This window comes from Pseudophryne corroboree, chromosome 9 (genome assembly GCF_028390025.1).
Source record: "Pseudophryne corroboree isolate aPseCor3 chromosome 9, aPseCor3.hap2, whole genome shotgun sequence".
NCBI classification, from domain to species: domain Eukaryota; kingdom Metazoa; phylum Chordata; class Amphibia; order Anura; family Myobatrachidae; genus Pseudophryne; species Pseudophryne corroboree.
The window spans coordinates 155,261,115-155,278,440 of NC_086452.1; the positions used below are offsets into that span (position 1 = coordinate 155,261,115).

The following is a 17,326-nucleotide window of genomic DNA, read 5'->3' on the forward strand; positions in this document are numbered from 1 at the left end:
CCCCTGACTAAATAGCCGCTCGGCAAAGTTGTAAAGCCGAGACCCCTCGGGCAGCCGCCCAAGATGAGCCCACCTTCCTTGTGGAATGGGCATTTACATATTTTGGCTGTGGCAGGCCTGCCACAGAATGTGCAAGCTGAATTGTATTACACATCCAACTAGCAAAAGTCTGCTTAGAAGCAAGAGCACCCAGTTTGTTGGGTGCATACAGGATAACAGCAAGTCAGTTTTCCTGACTCCAGCCGTCCTGGAACCTATATTTTCAGGGCCCTGACCACATCTAGCAACTTGGAGTCCTCCAAGTCCCTAGTAGGCGCAAGACACCACAATAAGCTGGTTCAGGTGAAACACTGACACCACCTTAGGGAGAGAACTGGGGACGAGTCCGCAGCTCTGCCCTGTCCGAATGGACAAACAGATATGGGCTTTTTTGAGAAAAAAAAACCCACCAATTTGACACTCGCCTGGTCCAGGCCAGGTCCAAGAGCATGTTCACTTTTCATGTGAGATGCTTCAAATCCACAGATTTGACTGGTTTTAAACCAATGTGTTTTGAGGAATCCCAGAACTACGTTGAGATCCCACAGTGCCACTGGAGGCACAAAAGGGGGTTGTATATGCAATACTCCCTTGACAAACTTCTGGACTTGAGGAACTGAAGCCAATTCTTTCTGGAAGAAAAATCGACAGGGCCGAAATTTGAACCTTAATGGACCCCAATTTGAGGCCCATAGACACTCCTGTTTGCAGGAAATGCAGGAATCGACCGAGTTGAAATTTCTTCGTGGGGCCTTCCTGGCCTCACACCACGCAACATATTTTCGCCACATGTGGTGATAATGTTGTGCGGTCACCTCCTTTCTGGCTTTGACCAGGGTAGGAATGACCTCTTCCTGAATGCCTTTTCCCTTAGGATCCGGCGTTCCACCGCCATGCCGTCAAACGCAGCTGCGGTAAGTCTTGGAACAGACATGGTACTTGCTGAAACAAGTCCCTTCTTAGCGGCAGAGGCCATAAGTCCTCTGTGAGCATCTCTTGAAGTTCCGGGTACCAAGTCCTTCTTGGCCAATCCGGAGCCATGAGTATAGTTCTTACTCCTCTACGTCTTATAATTCTCAGTACCTTAGGTATGAAAAGCAGAGGATGGAACACATACACCGACTGGTACACCCACGGTGTTACCAGAACGTCCACAGCTATTGCCTGAGGGTCTCTTAACCTGGCGCAATACCTGTCCCGTTTTTTGTTCAGACGGGACGCCATCATGTCCACCTTTGGTAATTCCCAACGGTTTACAATCATGTGGAAAACTTCCCCATGAAGTTCCCACTCTGCCGGGTGGAGGTCGTGCCTACTGAGGAAGTCTGCTTCCCAGTTTCCATTCCCGGAATGAAACACTGCTGACAGTGCTATCACATGATTTTCCGCCCAGCGAAAAGTCCTTGCAGTTTTTGCCACTGCCCTCCTGCTTCTTGTGCCGCCCTGTCTATTTACGTGGGCGACTGCCGTGATGTTTTATCCCACTGGATCAATACCGGCTGACCTTGAAGCAGAGGTCTTGCTAAGCTTAGAGCATTATAAATTTACCCTTAGCTATATTTATGTGGAGAAAAGTCTCCAGACTTGATCACACTCCCTGGAAATTTTTTCCTTGTGTGACTGCTCCCCAGCCTCTCGGGCTGGCCTCCGTGGTCACCAACATCCAAAACTGAATGCCGAATCTGCGGCCCTCTAGAAGATGAGCACTCTGTAACCACCACAGGAGAGACACCCTTGTCCTTGGATATAGGGTTATCCGCTGATGCATCTGAAGATGCGATCCGGACCATTTGTCCAGCAGATCCCACTGAAAAGTTCTTGCATGAAATCTGCCGACTGGAATTGCTTCGAAGGAAGTCACCATTTTTTTTACCATGGCCCTTGTGCAATGATGCACTGATTTTAGGAGGTTCCTGACTAGCTCGGATAACTCCCTGGCTTTCTCTTCCGGGAGAAACACCTTTTTCTGGACTGTGTCCAGAATCATCCCTAAGCACAGGAGACTTGTTGTCGGGATCAGCTGCGATTTTGGAATATTTAGAATCCACCCCTGCTGTTGTAACAGTATCCGAGATAGTGCTACTCCGACCTCCAACTGTTCCCTGGACTTTGCCCTTATCAGGAGATCGTCCAAGTAAGGGATAATTAAGACGCCTTTTCTTCGAAGAAGAACCATCATTTCGGCCATTACCTTGGTAAAGACCCGGGGTGCCGTGGACAATCCAAACGGCAGCGTCTGAAACTGATAGTGACAGTTCTGTACCACGAACCTGAGGTACCCTTAGTGATAAGGGCAAATTTGGGACATGGAGGTAAGCATCCCTGATGTCTCGGGACACCATATAGTCCCCTTCTTCCCGGTTCGTTATCACTGCTCTGAGTGACTCCATCTTGATTTGAACCTTTGTAAGTGTTCAAATTTTTTTAGATTTAGAATAGGTCTCACCTAGCCTTCTGGCTTCAGTACCACAATATAGTGTGGAATAATACCCCTTTTCTTGTTGTAGGAGGGGTAATTTAATTATCACCTGCTGGGAATACAGCTCGTGAATTGTTTCCCATACTGCCTCCTTGTCGGAGGGAGACCTTGGTAAAGCAGACTTCAGGAGCCTGCGCAGGGGAAACGTCTCGACATTCCAATCTGTACCCCTGGGATACTACTTGTAGGATCCAGGGGTCCTGTACGGTCTCAGCGTCATGCTGAGAGCTTGTCAGAAGCGGTGGAACGCTTCTGTTCCTGGGAATGGGCTGCCTGCTGCAGTCTTCTTCCCTTTCCTCTATCCCTGGGCAGATATGACTCTTATAGGGACGAAAGGACTGAAGCTGAAAAGACGGTGTCTTTTTCTGCAGAGATGTGACTTAGGGTAAAAAACGGTGGATTTTCCAGCAGTTGCCGTGGCCACCAGGTCCGATGGACCGACCCCAAATAACTCCTCTTCCTTTATACGGCAATACACCTTTGTGCCGTTTGGAATCTGCATCACCTGACCACTGTCGTGTCCATAAACATCTTCTGGCAGATATGGACATCGCACTTACTCTTGATGCCAGAGTGCAAATATCCCTCTGTGCATCTCGCATATATAGAAATGCATCCTTTAAATGCTCTATAGTCAATAAAATACTGTCCCTGTCAAGGGTATCAATATTTTTAGTCAGGGAATCCGACCAAGCCACCCCAGCTCTGCACATCCAGGCTGAGGCGATCGCTGGTCGCAGTATAACACCAGTATGTGTGTATATACTTTTTATGATATTTTCCAGCCTCCTGTCAGCTGGCTCCTTGAGGACGGCCCTATCTATAGACGGTACCGCCACTTGTTCTGATAAGCGTGTGAGCGCCTTATCCACCCTAAGGGGTGTTTCCCAACGCGCCCTAACTTCTGGCGGGAAAGGGTATACCGCCCATATTTTCTATCGGGGGGAACCCACGCATCATCACACACTTCATTTAATTTATCTGATTCAGGAAAAACTACGGTAGTTTTTTCACATCCCACATAATACCCTCTTTTGTGGTACTTGTAGTATCAGAAATATGTAACACCTCCTTCATTGCCCTTAACGTGTGGCCCTAATAAGGAATACGTTTGTTTATTCACCGTCGACACTGGATTCAGTGTCTGTCTGTGTCTGTGTCGACCGACTAAAGTAAACGAGCGTTTTAAAACCCCTGACGGTGTTTTTGAGACGTCTGGACCGGTACTAATTGTTTGTCGGCCGTCTCATGTCGTCAACCGACCTTGCTGCGTGTTGACATTATCACGTAATTCCCTAAATAAGCCATCCATTCCGGTGTCGACTCCCTAGAGAGTGACATCACCATTACAGGCAATTGCTCCGCCTCCTCACCAACATCGTCCTCATACATGTCGACACACACGTACCGACACACAGCACACACACAGGGAATGCTCTGATAGAGGACAGGACCTACTAGCCCTTTGGAGAGACAGAGGGAGAGTTTGCCAGCACACACCAAAAACGCTATAATTATATAGGGACAACCTTATATAAGTGTTTTCCATTATAGCATCTTTTTTATATATTTCTAACGCCAAATTAGTGCCCCCCCTCTCTGTTTTAACCCTGTTTCTGTAGTGCAGTGCAGGGGAGAGCCTGGGAGCCTTCCCTCCAGCCTTTCTGTGAGGGAAAATGGCGCTGTGTGCTGAGGAGATAGGCCCCGCCCCTTTTTCGGCGGCCTCGTCTCCCGCTCTTAACGGATTCTGGCAGGGGTTAAATATCTCCATATAGCCCCCGGAGGCTATATGTGAGGTATTTTTAGCCAAAAATAGGTTTTCATTGCCTCCCAGGGCGCCCCCCTTCCAGCGCCCTGCACCCTCAGTGACTGCCGTGTGAAGTGTGCTGAGAGGAAATGGCGCACAGCTGCAGTGCTGTGCGCTACCTTAAGAAGACTGAGGAGTCTTCATGCCGCCGATTCTGGACCTTCTTCTTGTTTCAGCATCTGCAAGGGGGCCGGCGGCGAGGCTCCGGTGACCATCCAGGCTGTACCTGTGATCGTCCCTCTGGAGCTAATGTCCAGTAGCCAAAGAAGCCAATCCATCCTGCACGCAGGTGAGTTCACTTCTTCTCCCCTAAGTCCCTCGTTGCAGTGATCCTGTTGCCAGCAGGACTCACTGTAAAATAAAAAACCTAAGCTAAACTTTTCTAAGCAGCTCTTTAGGAGAGCCACCTAGATTGCACCCTTCTCGGCCAGGCACAAAAATCTAACTGAGGCTTGGAGGAGGGTCATAGGGGGAGGAGCCAGTGCACACCACCTGATCCTAAAGCTTTACTTTTTGTGCCCTGTCTCCTGCGGAGCCGCTATTCCCCATGGTCCTTTCAGGAACCCCAGCATCCACTAGGACGATAGAGAAAAATACATATATACATATATATATATATATATATATATATATATATATATATATATATATATATATATAAATAAATAAATAAATACACACACACACACACACACACACATATATATATATCAAGAATTACTCTATATATACACACACACACACACACACACATATATACACACACACAGACACACACAGGATACGTTACATACTGGACCAGCTGGATGTAATCATGTATAGAAAGGAGATGGTGATTAAATGCTTACTTTTGCAAATAACTCTTGTTGCTGCCGTAGAAGCTCTTCTTCAGGAATGCCAAGGTTTTCCAGGCGAGAACTCGCCTTCCTTCTTTTTAATGCTACTGTTTTGCACTCTTGAAGGACTTCTTTTACTTCACTGATGTAGGAACTAAAACCCAAACTTTCTAGTGCTAGTGGGAAAACAAAGAAAAAAAAATGTTAATTTAAAATTACAGGCTACATCTGTATGAGGACACATCTGTAGATTACGTGAAAGTCATAACCCATAGAAAGATAACCGTTTACCGTGGCTTTCATGACCCCCATGTAATATTTCGCCAGCAAAACATTCTGGGGAAGGAGCAATGCCCTGTAATGTGACTCATGAAAGGCCCTAAGCAACGATGCATCTTTGATTATTTTCCCTCACAGTCCATAGATGTGCACAGGAAAAGAAGCAAAGATTTCTTACCATAAAAAGAAGCAATGTGCACAGGCAGACATCATGGAGAAGATATAATTCACAAGCAAATCATCTTTTTAAACATTAGTCAGTTTGCAACTATGAAAAACTGGATACATGGGAAAAAGGAACAGCTCTAAAAATCTATTATGATCTAACTTAAGAAGAACCAAGAATCTAAACACACAACATTTGATACTTTGGGGGATACTATATACCTCTATAGTGCCAAAGGCGTGAAAAACAGTGTTTTGTGCAATTTTCTTTATCACCCTATTCAATTCGGTCCTGTGAAAAACACCCATTTTTCACGTGAAAATAGGTCCCCATGAAAAGCCTAAGTATTATCGCGGGTCTAAGGCCACTTATTGCGAAATATGCTTCGCGCATAAGCCCAAATAAGTGCCGTCATCAGGGGGAGGAGCGCTTGCATCGGGCATAATTGGATAGCCCCCCATAAACCAATTTACTATTCAATTAGAGGACAGAAAATGGGACGCACTGGCGTCTTATTTTCTCGCAGCTCCAGAGGAAGTCTGATTTTTCATAAAATTGTTAAATTGTAAGAAAAATCACTGGGATTTGCTCTGGGACCCTGGCGGCGCCTCCCCTCCCCGAAGACCATTTAAGCAACTGCAAGTTTCCAATTAGCGTAGTCAATAATTACTCACCTTCCAAAGCAGTGTCCAGAATCTTCACCAGTGCTGGGATTCGGGTCTTCTGCAGCAGTGAGTGAGAGTGACCCATACCCATGTAGTATATTCCCCATGGCCAAAGCCAGCAGCTGGTAGAACTACATCTCCCAGCAGCCCCCTCACCAGTGTAAAGATTGAGGGGAGACTACCGGACAGCACTCAGGTATTTTTTTTTTCATTTATTTTTTATTGCGTTGCGGTGTTTTCAGCACTGAAAACTCTGCAACCATTTATTTTTTTGAGTGGGTATTGCAGTTTTTTTTTTTACCTTGCTAACCATGCGCCCAACTGAATTCCCCCAAAGAGTGTGTAAAGCTCTTATAGAGGCAAAGGATGGCTACTTATTAACTAAGATAGTTTTCTTTAAACTTTGTATGATCACTGCATAACTCTAATGGAATTATTTCATAGATTTAGCAACTTTACTATTCTAAAATGTGGGGGAAACAAAAAAACAAAAACCACACCTTCTATGGCCACGATTCAAGTCTGAGAGAGTTGAATAGCGCTGAGAATTCGCTCCCGCAGCTATTCAATACAGTGCAGTGGTAAGTCAGAGAATGCCTGTTCTCCTGGACTAAACAGCGCGTTTTGTCGGGAGAACCGGCATTCTCAAACTTAAGTGCCCAGCATGACACTGTTGACGCTGCGCTAAGGGCAGAAATCAGCATTGCCCCGGCACTTCTGTCGGATTTCTGCTCGCACCCCTCTGGGGGTGCGAGAAGTCCCCCCCATTGTCGGGTGTCACAGGGCACTGTATTGAATAGCACCGGGAGCTAATTTCTGGCGCTATTCAACTTTCTCAGAAATTAATCGTGCCCATATGCGTAGGTATGTCCAAACTTTTGTCTAGTACAATAGCTAATAAAGAGATCACATTTTATCTTCCCTCCAATTAGAGATGATTTCTTAGTAATACCTGCAGACGTTACACACACATATATATATATATATATATATATATATATATATATATATATATATATATATATATATATATATATATATATATATATATATACACATACACATACATAGAAAATAAATAAATATTATATATATATATATATTCACATCCATCCAACAATTGATCTGTTATTTCCGCTTCATCAATTAACAGCAGAACAGAGTATCCCTAAGACCGGGACATACAAAGCAGACATGGCTAAGGGATAACCTTGCTTGTGAGATCTTACAATTGATACCCCTTTTCCACTAGCTCACAAAACACGGGGGCGCGCATTTACCCTTGTTTTTTGCAAGTGGAAAAGGGTCCCCCCTGCAAAAACCTGGATCAAGTGACCCGTGAATCCTACCCGGGTAAATACCTGGGTAGGACACGTGAATGATCCAGGTAGGGTTGTAGTGTAAACGGGAGCTGTGTCGATGCGACACGGCTCCCGTTTACACTGTATGGAAGGGCGGCGCTGGGAGATCATGTGATCGCCCAGCGCCGCCCCTGCCGCGTCACTAGCGGCGTCGCCAACCCGGCAATATGCCGGGTTGGTGGTTGCTGATGGGAAAGGGGGCGGAGCACGGGCCGCAGCCAGATTGCACCCGTGTCAGGCTCCCAGCTGAGACCCATGCTCATAGGTGGAAAAGGGGTATTAGTAGGAAAAGGGCACAGCCGAGATAAGAGAAGTGTGGAAATGGGGACATTAGGGAGGGTGTACTAGTGTAAGTTGTAGAGGGATAGTAGGTTAGTCAGTGAAAATGTGCTTTCCAAGAGTATTTAAAGATTTGAAGGTGATGCATCAAACCTGATATCGCTAGTGTCCTGTAGTATGCTAATGAAGGACGGAAAAATGATTACATTTTTCATTAACATAGCTAGATGTGTACCCAGTTTACGATATGCCGGCCCATCATGCCAACATATCGGCTGGGTATACATCGCTCGAGTGTGTACCTAGCTTAAAACAGAGGAAGATATAAGACGACTATGGGGTCAATTCAATTCAGCAACAGTTGAATAGCGCCGGGAATTAGCTCCCGACGCTATTCAATTCAGCTAAAGTTAAGTCGGCGAAAGTCCGTTCTCGACGACTTAACAGGTAGTTTTGTCGGGAGAACGGGCATTCTCCAACTTAACTACCCGCGGCGATGCTGATTCCCGACAGAGTCAGCCTCGTGCCGGCCGCACTTTTGTCGGGTTTCTTCTCTCATCCCCCGGGGATGAGAGAAGAATTCCCGACAATTGAGGGTCACTCGTCGCTGTATTGAATAGCGCCGGTAGCAAACTCCCGGTGCTATTCAACTGTCGCTGAATAGAATTGACCCCTATATTTGGGTTAAGGCTATGAATGTATGCATGGAGCTGCAAGAGTTGTCTTGCAGTAACATTTAGCATAAATTAAATGGGAACAGGTGGACAAAGGGAATACCAGATAGGAGGAGGCTACAACAATGAAGCCTAAGAAGAGAGTATTGGTAAGAGTCTTGGCACCATCTTAACTGGTATATCCTTGCAATATCTGGCAGATGGAGCAAAAGGACAGCATGAGCTGCTTTAGGGGGGATGGTAATCAGCATAAGTAATTAACCCCCATCCATATAGTGGTTTATTGACGTATTGTATTAGTTGCTTAATGGAACGGGTACAGAAAACAAAAACGAGGGGGGGGGGGTTTGGGATGGGGTTCAGAAAGCAATAGAATGACACACATATGTACAATCTGTTAGCTAATATCAAAACTGTAATAGATAAATGTATAAGGATACTGCAGCTTCTGGTAACACATATGGGAGGAGTGCAATGCTCATATTGGTCTCGAGTACACTGGTGATGTAACTGCATCTGCTACAATTATTCATCACGCAAGTTTATACTGCATGTATGTACACACACATCTTTCACTCTAGGCTGTTTTAGCAGGGCGCCGCGCCCTGCCCGATTTTTTAAGGGCAAAATCCGCCCTGCGCTTTCTGCGGTGTCCTGCTAAAACAGCCGACCGCTTTCTGCCCCTCAGTGTGTAAAGATGCCACGCATCCATTCACGCTGTCAGAGAGCTTGGGGAAAGCCCAGCACCTCCGTAGGTGCTGGGCACGCCCCCAACAGTGACGGCGCCGGCCGCCCACACCCCCGTCTGTGGACTGAACCGCCCACTTGCATTACGTGCAAGTGGGCACGCCACCTATTTGCATAGCCACAGCCCCTTTTGGCGTGCGCTTGTGCCCCTAACAGACCAGCGCCCTGCCCATCCGCTAGAGTGAACACTAATAAATAAAGTCCTGAAACTTTACGGACAGCGGTGGCAAGGATTCTTTGATAAAGCCCCCAGGAGAGGAGCGAAACGCGTCAGAAGTTTTGGACCCCTGCACTCATTATTGACCACACACCTTGCCACTGCTGTCCGTTTAATACATCAGCCAATTAAGGACCGAAGAGGAGAGAGACTGTGATACGGTGCCTGCACGAGGCATACAGAGGTGAGGTCTCACAGAGCCTGGAGATCGGGTGCTTCCAAACAGGCGCCAGCATTAGTGCTTGGTCCCGTAGCCAGAGACCGCCTCGTTGGATACCGGGACTCTCCGTGCAGTCATTGCTGTTGGAAGCCGCATGTAAGGCTCCGCTGTGGAGCGTTGATATTCATTACAACTATTATTACAAAGTGGCAAGTTAAACTGGAACTTTAGATATTCCAGTAAAGTTTCAGGACTTTTGAGTGCTATACAGGTTCCTATTACAGCTGGGATCTATTATATCAGTGGACCTGTTCTTATGGACTGAGTTATAACTGGAGTTCAGCATTATTCTGTGCACAGAAAATAAGAATTTACTTACCGATAATTCTATTTCTCATAGTCCGTAGTGGATGCTGGGAACTCCGAAAGGACCATGGGGAATAGCGGCTCCGCAGGAGACTGGGCACAAAAGTAAAAGCTTTAGGACTAGCTGGTGTGCACTGGCTCCTCCCCCTATGACCCTCCTCCAAGCCTCAGTTAGGATACTGTGCCCGGACGAGCGTACACAATAAGGAAGGATTTTGAATCCCGGGTAAGACTCATACCAGCCACACCAATCACACCGTACAACCTGTGATCTGAACCCAGTTAACAGCATGATAACAGAGGAGCCTCTGAAAAGATGGCTCACAACAATAATAACCCGATTTTTGTAACTATGTACAAGTACTGCAGACAATCCGCACTTGGGATGGGCGCCCAGCATCCACTACGGACTATGAGAAATAGAATTATCGGTAAGTAAATTCTTATTTTCTCTGACGTCCTAGTGGATGCTGGGAACTCCGAAAGGACCATGGGGATTATACCAAAGCTCCCAAACGGGCGGGAGAGTGCGGATGACTCTGCAGCACCAAATGAGAGAACTCCAGGTCCTCCTCAGCCAGGGTATCAATTTTGTAGAATTTTACAAACGTATTTGCTCCTGACCAAGTAGCTGCTCCGCAAAGTTGTAAAGCCGAGACCCCTCGGGCAGCCGCCCAAGATGAGCCCATCTTCCTTGTGGAGTGGGCATTTACAGATTTTTAACTGTGGCAGGCCTGCCACAGAATGTATTGGGTGGGTTTTTTTAGGATCTGCACTGGAACTGATTGTACATTGTTTGGTAAGGAATATATAATACAAATGAAATTTCTAATTGCAGTTTAAACCAACATAAAGCTGCCAATTTTGCCTCAAAAGGCTTTGAGGACAGAACGGTTGGTGGTGCTCCCGGACATTTATAGCAAAAAGAGCTAATACGGGTGGTTTTTGCAAAGAGGCAAAAAAAAGAGCTGTTTGATATGTCTCTCTGGGGCACACTTTTAAATTGATTAAATAATAAGTTTATGTAACGATGGAGTATATGTAAGGCATTAAAACGTAACTTTTATTAATTATACAGACGAAAAAAAGTTAAATTAAATATGAAAAAAACATGAAAAAAACCTTGCTGTGTGAAGCAGCAAAGTAGGTTAAAACAAGTATTAAATAGCATATAAAGAAGACGATATAGTAATGATATGTCACTCGCCTATTGAAAAATAGGTGACAGAAAATTTGTCTGTACACCCTCTGGATTCTAAGCGAGTATTATTGTTAGACATATGTCCGCTGCGAAAATAAATGTTCCTGTTGTCTCTATGAGTTTATGATTAACAATACAATGTATATTTCATATAAGAGACACAAGAAGGATAAACCGGCTTTTTAATTACCGGACTCCTTTTAGAAGGATCAACTGTACTGCGTGTTCTGCAGCATTGACTGCCAAGTAGGTTCTGCTGGTCAATGAAAGGTATGTACCTTGAAAGGACTACAGTACCCAGTATTCCCAGAGGGTCACCCTTTCTGGTACTGACCGGGCCCAATGCTGCTTGGCTTCCAAGATCAGACGAGATCGGGCAGATCCAGCATGGTATGACTGTAGAGAATGTGGTAAATACCTCTCAGCATGGAGAATGGCTGATATTTGAGGCAGAATACAATTCCATAAGAGATTATTATTGAATTAACAATCGCCAATTGATATTGGCCAATTGATGGCCCTAGGAGGACCAAGATGTGGAAGGATTATTCACTGACGAAATCCTCCACGTTAAGATTTTGGTAGTGGGCACATGCAGGAGTTGCCTCAAGCTGATTAAATCAGGCAATTGAAATGCTGATATGACAGGAGTTAATTGATTAGATAAAATGCTAATAAACAATCATGTGGAATAAACAATCATGCGGGATATCATACACAATCTTATATCAGAGTTAACAGGAGCTATCGTTTTAATGCCTTACATATACTCCATCGTTACATAAACTTATTATTTAATCAATTTAAAAAAGTGTGCCCCAGAGAGACATATCAAACAGCTCTTTTTTTTGCCTCTTTGCAAAAACCACCCGTATCTGCCACAGAATGTGCAAGCTGAATTGTACTACAAATCCAACGAGCAATAGTCTGCTTAGAAGCAGGAGCACCCAGCTTGTTGGGTGCATACAGGATAAACAGCGAGTCAGATTTTCTGACTCCAGCCGTCCTGGAAACATATATTTTCAGGGCCCTGACAACGTCTAGCAACTTGGAGTCCTCCAAGTCCCTAGTAGCCGCAGGCACCACAATAGGTTGGTTCAGGTGAAACGCTGAAACCACCTTAGGGAGAAACTGAGGACGAGTCCTCAATTCCGCCCTGTCCGAATGGAAAATCAGATAAGGGCTTTTACAGGATAAAGCCGCCAATTCTGACACGCGCCTGGCCCAGGCCAGGGCCAACAGCATGACCACTTTCCATGTGAGATATTTTAACTTCACAGATTTAAGTGGTTCAAACCAATGTGACTTTTTGGAACCCAAAAACTACATTGAGATCCCAAGGTGCCACTGGAGGCACAAAAGGAGGCTGTATATGCAGTACCCCTTTTACAACGTCTGAACTTCACGGACTGAAGCTAGTTCTTTTTGGAAGAAAATTGACAGGGCCGAAATTTGAACCTTAATGGACCCCAATTTCAGGCCCATAGACACTCCTGTTTGCAGGAAATGTAGGAATCGACCCAGTTGAATTTCCTCCGTCGGGCCTTACTGGCCTCGCACCACGCAACATATTTTCGCCAAATGCGGTGATAATGTGTTGCGGTTACATCCTTCCTGGCTTTGATCAGGATAGGGATGACTTCATCCGGAATGCCTTTTTTCCTTCAGGATCCGGCGTTCAACCGCCATGCCGTCAAACGCAGTCGCGGTAAGTCTTGGAACAGACAGGGTCCTTGCTGAAGCAGGTCCCTTCTTAGAGGTAGAGGCCACGGATCCTCCGTGAGCATCTTTTGAAGTTCCGGTTACCAAGTCCTTCTTGGCCAATCCGGAGCCACGAATATAGTGCTTACTCCTCTCCATCTTATCAATCTCAGTACCTTGGGTATGAGAGGCAGATGAGGGAACACATACACTGACTGGTACACCCACGGTGTTACCAGAGCGTCTACAGCTATTGCCTGAGGGTCCCTTGACCTGGCGCAATACCTGTCGAGTTTTTCCCAACGGTTTATAATCATGTGGAAGACTTCTGGGTGAAGTCCCCACTCTCCCGGGTGGAGGTCGTGTCTGCTGAGGAAGTCTGCTTCCTAGTTGTCCACTCCCGGAATTGCTGACAGTGCTATCACATGATTTTCCGCCCAGCGAAGAATCCTTGCAGCTTCTGCCATTGCCCTCCTGCTTCTTGTGCCACCCTGTCTGTTTACGTGGGTGACTGCCGTGATGTTGTCCGACTGGATCAACACCGGCTGACCTTGAAGCAGAGGTCTTGCTAAGCTTAGAGCATTGTAAATGGCCCTTAGCTTCAGGATATTTATGTGAAGTGATGTCTCCAGGCTTGACCATAAGCCCTGGAAATTCCTTCCCTGTGTGACTGCTCCCCAGCCTCGCAGGCTGGCATCCGTGGTCACCAGGACCCAGTCCTGAATGCCGAAACTGCGGCCCTCTAGAAGATGAGCACTCTGCAACCACCACAGGAGGGACACCCTTGTTCTTGGTGACAGGGTTATCCGCTGATGCATCTGAAGATGCGACCCGGACCATTTGTCCAGCAGGTCCCACTGGAAAGTTCTTGCGTGGAATCTGCCGAATGGGATTGCTTCGTAGGAAGCCACCATTTTACCCAGAACCCTTGTGCATTGATGCACTGAGACTTGGCTCGGTTTTAGGAGGTTCCTGACTAGCTCGGATAACTCCCTGGCTTTCTCCTCCGGGAGAAACACCTTTTTCTGGACTGTGTCCAGGATCATCCCTAGGAACAGAAGACGTGTCGTCGGAACCAGCTGCGATTTTGGAATATTGAGAATCCAATCGTGCTGCCGCAACACTACCTGAGATAGTGCTACACCGACCTCCAACTGTTCCCTGGATCTTACCCTTATCAGGGAATCGTCCAAGTAAGTGATAACTAAAATTCCCTTCCTTCGAAGGAATATCATCATTTCGGCCATTACCTTGGTAAAGACCCGGGGGGGGGGCCGTGGACCATCCATACGGCAGCGTCTGAACTGATAGTGACAGTTCTGTACCATAAACCTGAGGTACCCTTGGTGAGAAGGGTAAATTTGGACATGAAGGTAAGCATCCTTGATGTCCCGAGACATCATGCAGTCCCCTTCTTCCAGGTTCGCAATCACTGCTCTGAGTGACTCAATCTTGAATTTGAACCTCTGTATGTAAGTGTTCAAAGATTTTAGATTTAGAATCGGTCTCACCGAGCCGTCCGGCTTCGGTACCACAACAGTGTGGAATAATACCCCGTTCCCTGTTGCAGGAGGGGTACCTTGATTATCACCTGCTGGGAATACAGCTTGTGAATGGCTTCCAAAACTGTCTCCCTGTCAGAAGGAGACATCGGTAAAGCCGACTTTAGGAAACGGCGAGGGGGAGACGTCTCGAATTCCAATTTGTACCCCTGAGATATCACCTGAAGGATCCAGGGGTCTACTTGCGAGTGAGCCCACTGCGCGCTGAAATTCAATGAGACGGGCCCCCCACCGTGCCTGATTCTGCTTGTAAAGCCCCAGCGTCATACTGAGGGCTTGGCAGAGGCGGGAGAGGGTTTCTGTTCCTGGGAACTGGCTGATTTCTGCAGCCTTTTTCCTCTCCCTCTGTCACGGAGCAGAAATGAGGAACCTTTTGCCCGCTTGACCACGAAAAGACTGCGCCTGATAATACGGCGTCTTCTCATGTTGAGAGGCGACCTGGGGTACAAACGTGGATTTCCCAGCTGTTGCCGTGGCCACCAGGTCTGAAAGACCGACCCCAAATAACTCCTCCCCTTAAGGCAATACTTCCAAATGCCGTTTGAAATCCGCATCACCTGACCACTGTCGTGTCCATAACCCTCTACTGGTAGAAATGGACAACGCACTTAGACTTGATGCCAGTCGGCAAATATTCCGCTGTGCATCACGCATATATAGAAATGCATCTTTTAAATGCTCTATAGGCAAAAATATACTGTCCCTAGCTAGGGTATCAATATTTTCAGTCAGGGAATCCGACCACGCCAACCCAGCACTGCACATCCAGGCTGAGGCGATTGCTGGTCGCAGTATAACACCAGTATGTGTGTAAATACATTTTAGGATACCCTCCTGCTTTCTATCAGCAGGATCCTTAAGGGCGGCCATCTCAGGAGAGGGTAGAGCCCTTACAAGCGTGTGAGCGCTTTATCCACCCTAGGGGGTGTTTCCCAACGCACCCTAACCTCTGGCGGGAAAGGATATAATGCCAATAACATTTTAGAAATTATCAGTTGTTATCGGGGGAAACCCACGCATCATCACACACCTCATTTAATTTCTCAGATTCAGGAAAACTACAGGTAGTTTTTCCTCACCGAACATAATACCCCTTTTTGGTGGTACTCGTATTATCAGAAGTGTGTAAAACATTTTTCATTGCCTCAATCATGTAACGTGTGGCCCTACTGGAAGTCACATTTGTCTCTTCACCGTCGACACTGGAGTCAGTATCCGTGTCGGCGTCTATATCTGCCATCTGAGGTAACGGGCGCTTTAGAGCCCCTGACGGCCTATGAGACGTCTGGACAGGCACAAGCTGAGTAGCCGGCTGTCTCATGTCAACCACTGTCTTTTATACAGAGCTGACACTGTCACGTAATTCCTTCCAACAGTTCATCCACTCAGGTGTCGACCCCCTAGGGACCCCCTACAGGCAATCTGCTCCGTCTCCACATCATTTTTCTCCTCATACATGTCGACAAACGTACCGACATACAGCACACACACAGGGAATGCTCTGATAAAGGACAGGACCCCACTAGCCCTTTGGGGAGACAGAGGGAGAGTTTGCCAGCACACACCAGAGCGCTATATATATACATACAGGGATAACCTTATATAAGTGTTTTTCCCCTTATAGCTGCTGTATCTTTAATACTGCGCGTAATTAGTGCCCCCTCTCTTTTTTAACCCTTTCTGTAGTGTAGTGACTGCAGGGGAGAGCCAGGGAGCTTCCCTCCAACGGAGCTGTGAGGGAAAATGGCGCCAGTGTGCTGAGATAAGGCCGCCGATAAGGGGGCGGAGCCTATCTCCCATTTTTCTATGTATTCTGGCAGGGGTTAAATGCATCCATATAGCCCAGGAGCTATATGTGATGTATTTTTTGCCATCTAAGGTATTTTTATTGCGTCTCAGGGCGCCCCCCCCCCCAGCGCCCTGCACCCTCAGTGACCGGAGTGTGAAGTGTGCTGAGAGCAATGGCGCACAGCTGCGGTGCTGAGCGCTACCTTATTGAAGACAGGACGTCTTCTGCCGCCGATTTTCCGGACCTCTTCTGCTCTTCTGGCTCTGTAAGGGGGACGGCGGCGCGGCTCTGGGACCCATCCATGGCTGGGCCTGTGATCGTCCCTCTGGAGCTAATGTCCAGTAGCCTAAGAAGCCCAATCCACTCTGCACGCAGGTGAGTTCGCTTCTTCTCCCCTTAGTCCCTCGATGCAGTGAGCCTGTTGCCAGCAGGACTCACTGAAAATAAAAAACCTAATTTAAACTTTTACTCTAAGCAGCTCAGGAGAGCCACCTAGATTGCACCCTTCTCGTTCGGGCACAAAAATCTAACTGAGGCTTGGAGGAGGGTCATAGGGGGAGGAGCCAGTGCACACCAGCTAGTCCTAAAGCTTTTACTTTTGTGCCCAGTCTCCTGCGGAGCCGCTATTCCCCATGGTCCTTTCGGAGTTCCCAGCATCCACTAGGACGTCAGAGAAACACTTTAGGATCCACCTCCTTTAGAATGTTTAACATGATATTTGTTTTTATGTTGTTATACACAAGACCGGTCTAGTCATTTTTGTGAAATATTGAATTTCTATATATTAAAAATGTTATATTTTTAAAAAATTAAGTTTGATTTGTTGAATATTCAGACATTTTATATTTTAGTATAGCGCAAGAGGGATTTGTTTAAGTGTGCTTGATCTTTTACACTTGGTATTCCAGTGTTAAAATTTATTTGACTTGTTAACCCCAAGTCAATAGCTCTCCTGCAGCTTGTATAATTATTACAGATATATATAATATCATTGATAT

At 46.5% G+C, this 17,326-nt stretch overlaps 1 protein-coding gene and 1 pseudogene across 1 annotated transcript in view; both read right to left on the reverse strand.

Moving 5' to 3' along the window:
* Positions 1-17,326, reverse strand: part of DR1 (down-regulator of transcription 1) — a 74,899-nt gene that overhangs the window by 35,023 nt on the left and 22,550 nt on the right. Inside the window, exon 2 of the mRNA XM_063939869.1 lies at positions 5,174-5,337. Coding sequence (XP_063795939.1) covers positions 5,174-5,337 — 164 coding nt within the window. The remainder of the gene's footprint in view (positions 1-5,173; positions 5,338-17,326) is intronic.
* Positions 11,562-11,680, reverse strand: LOC134961980 (5S ribosomal RNA; annotated as a pseudogene).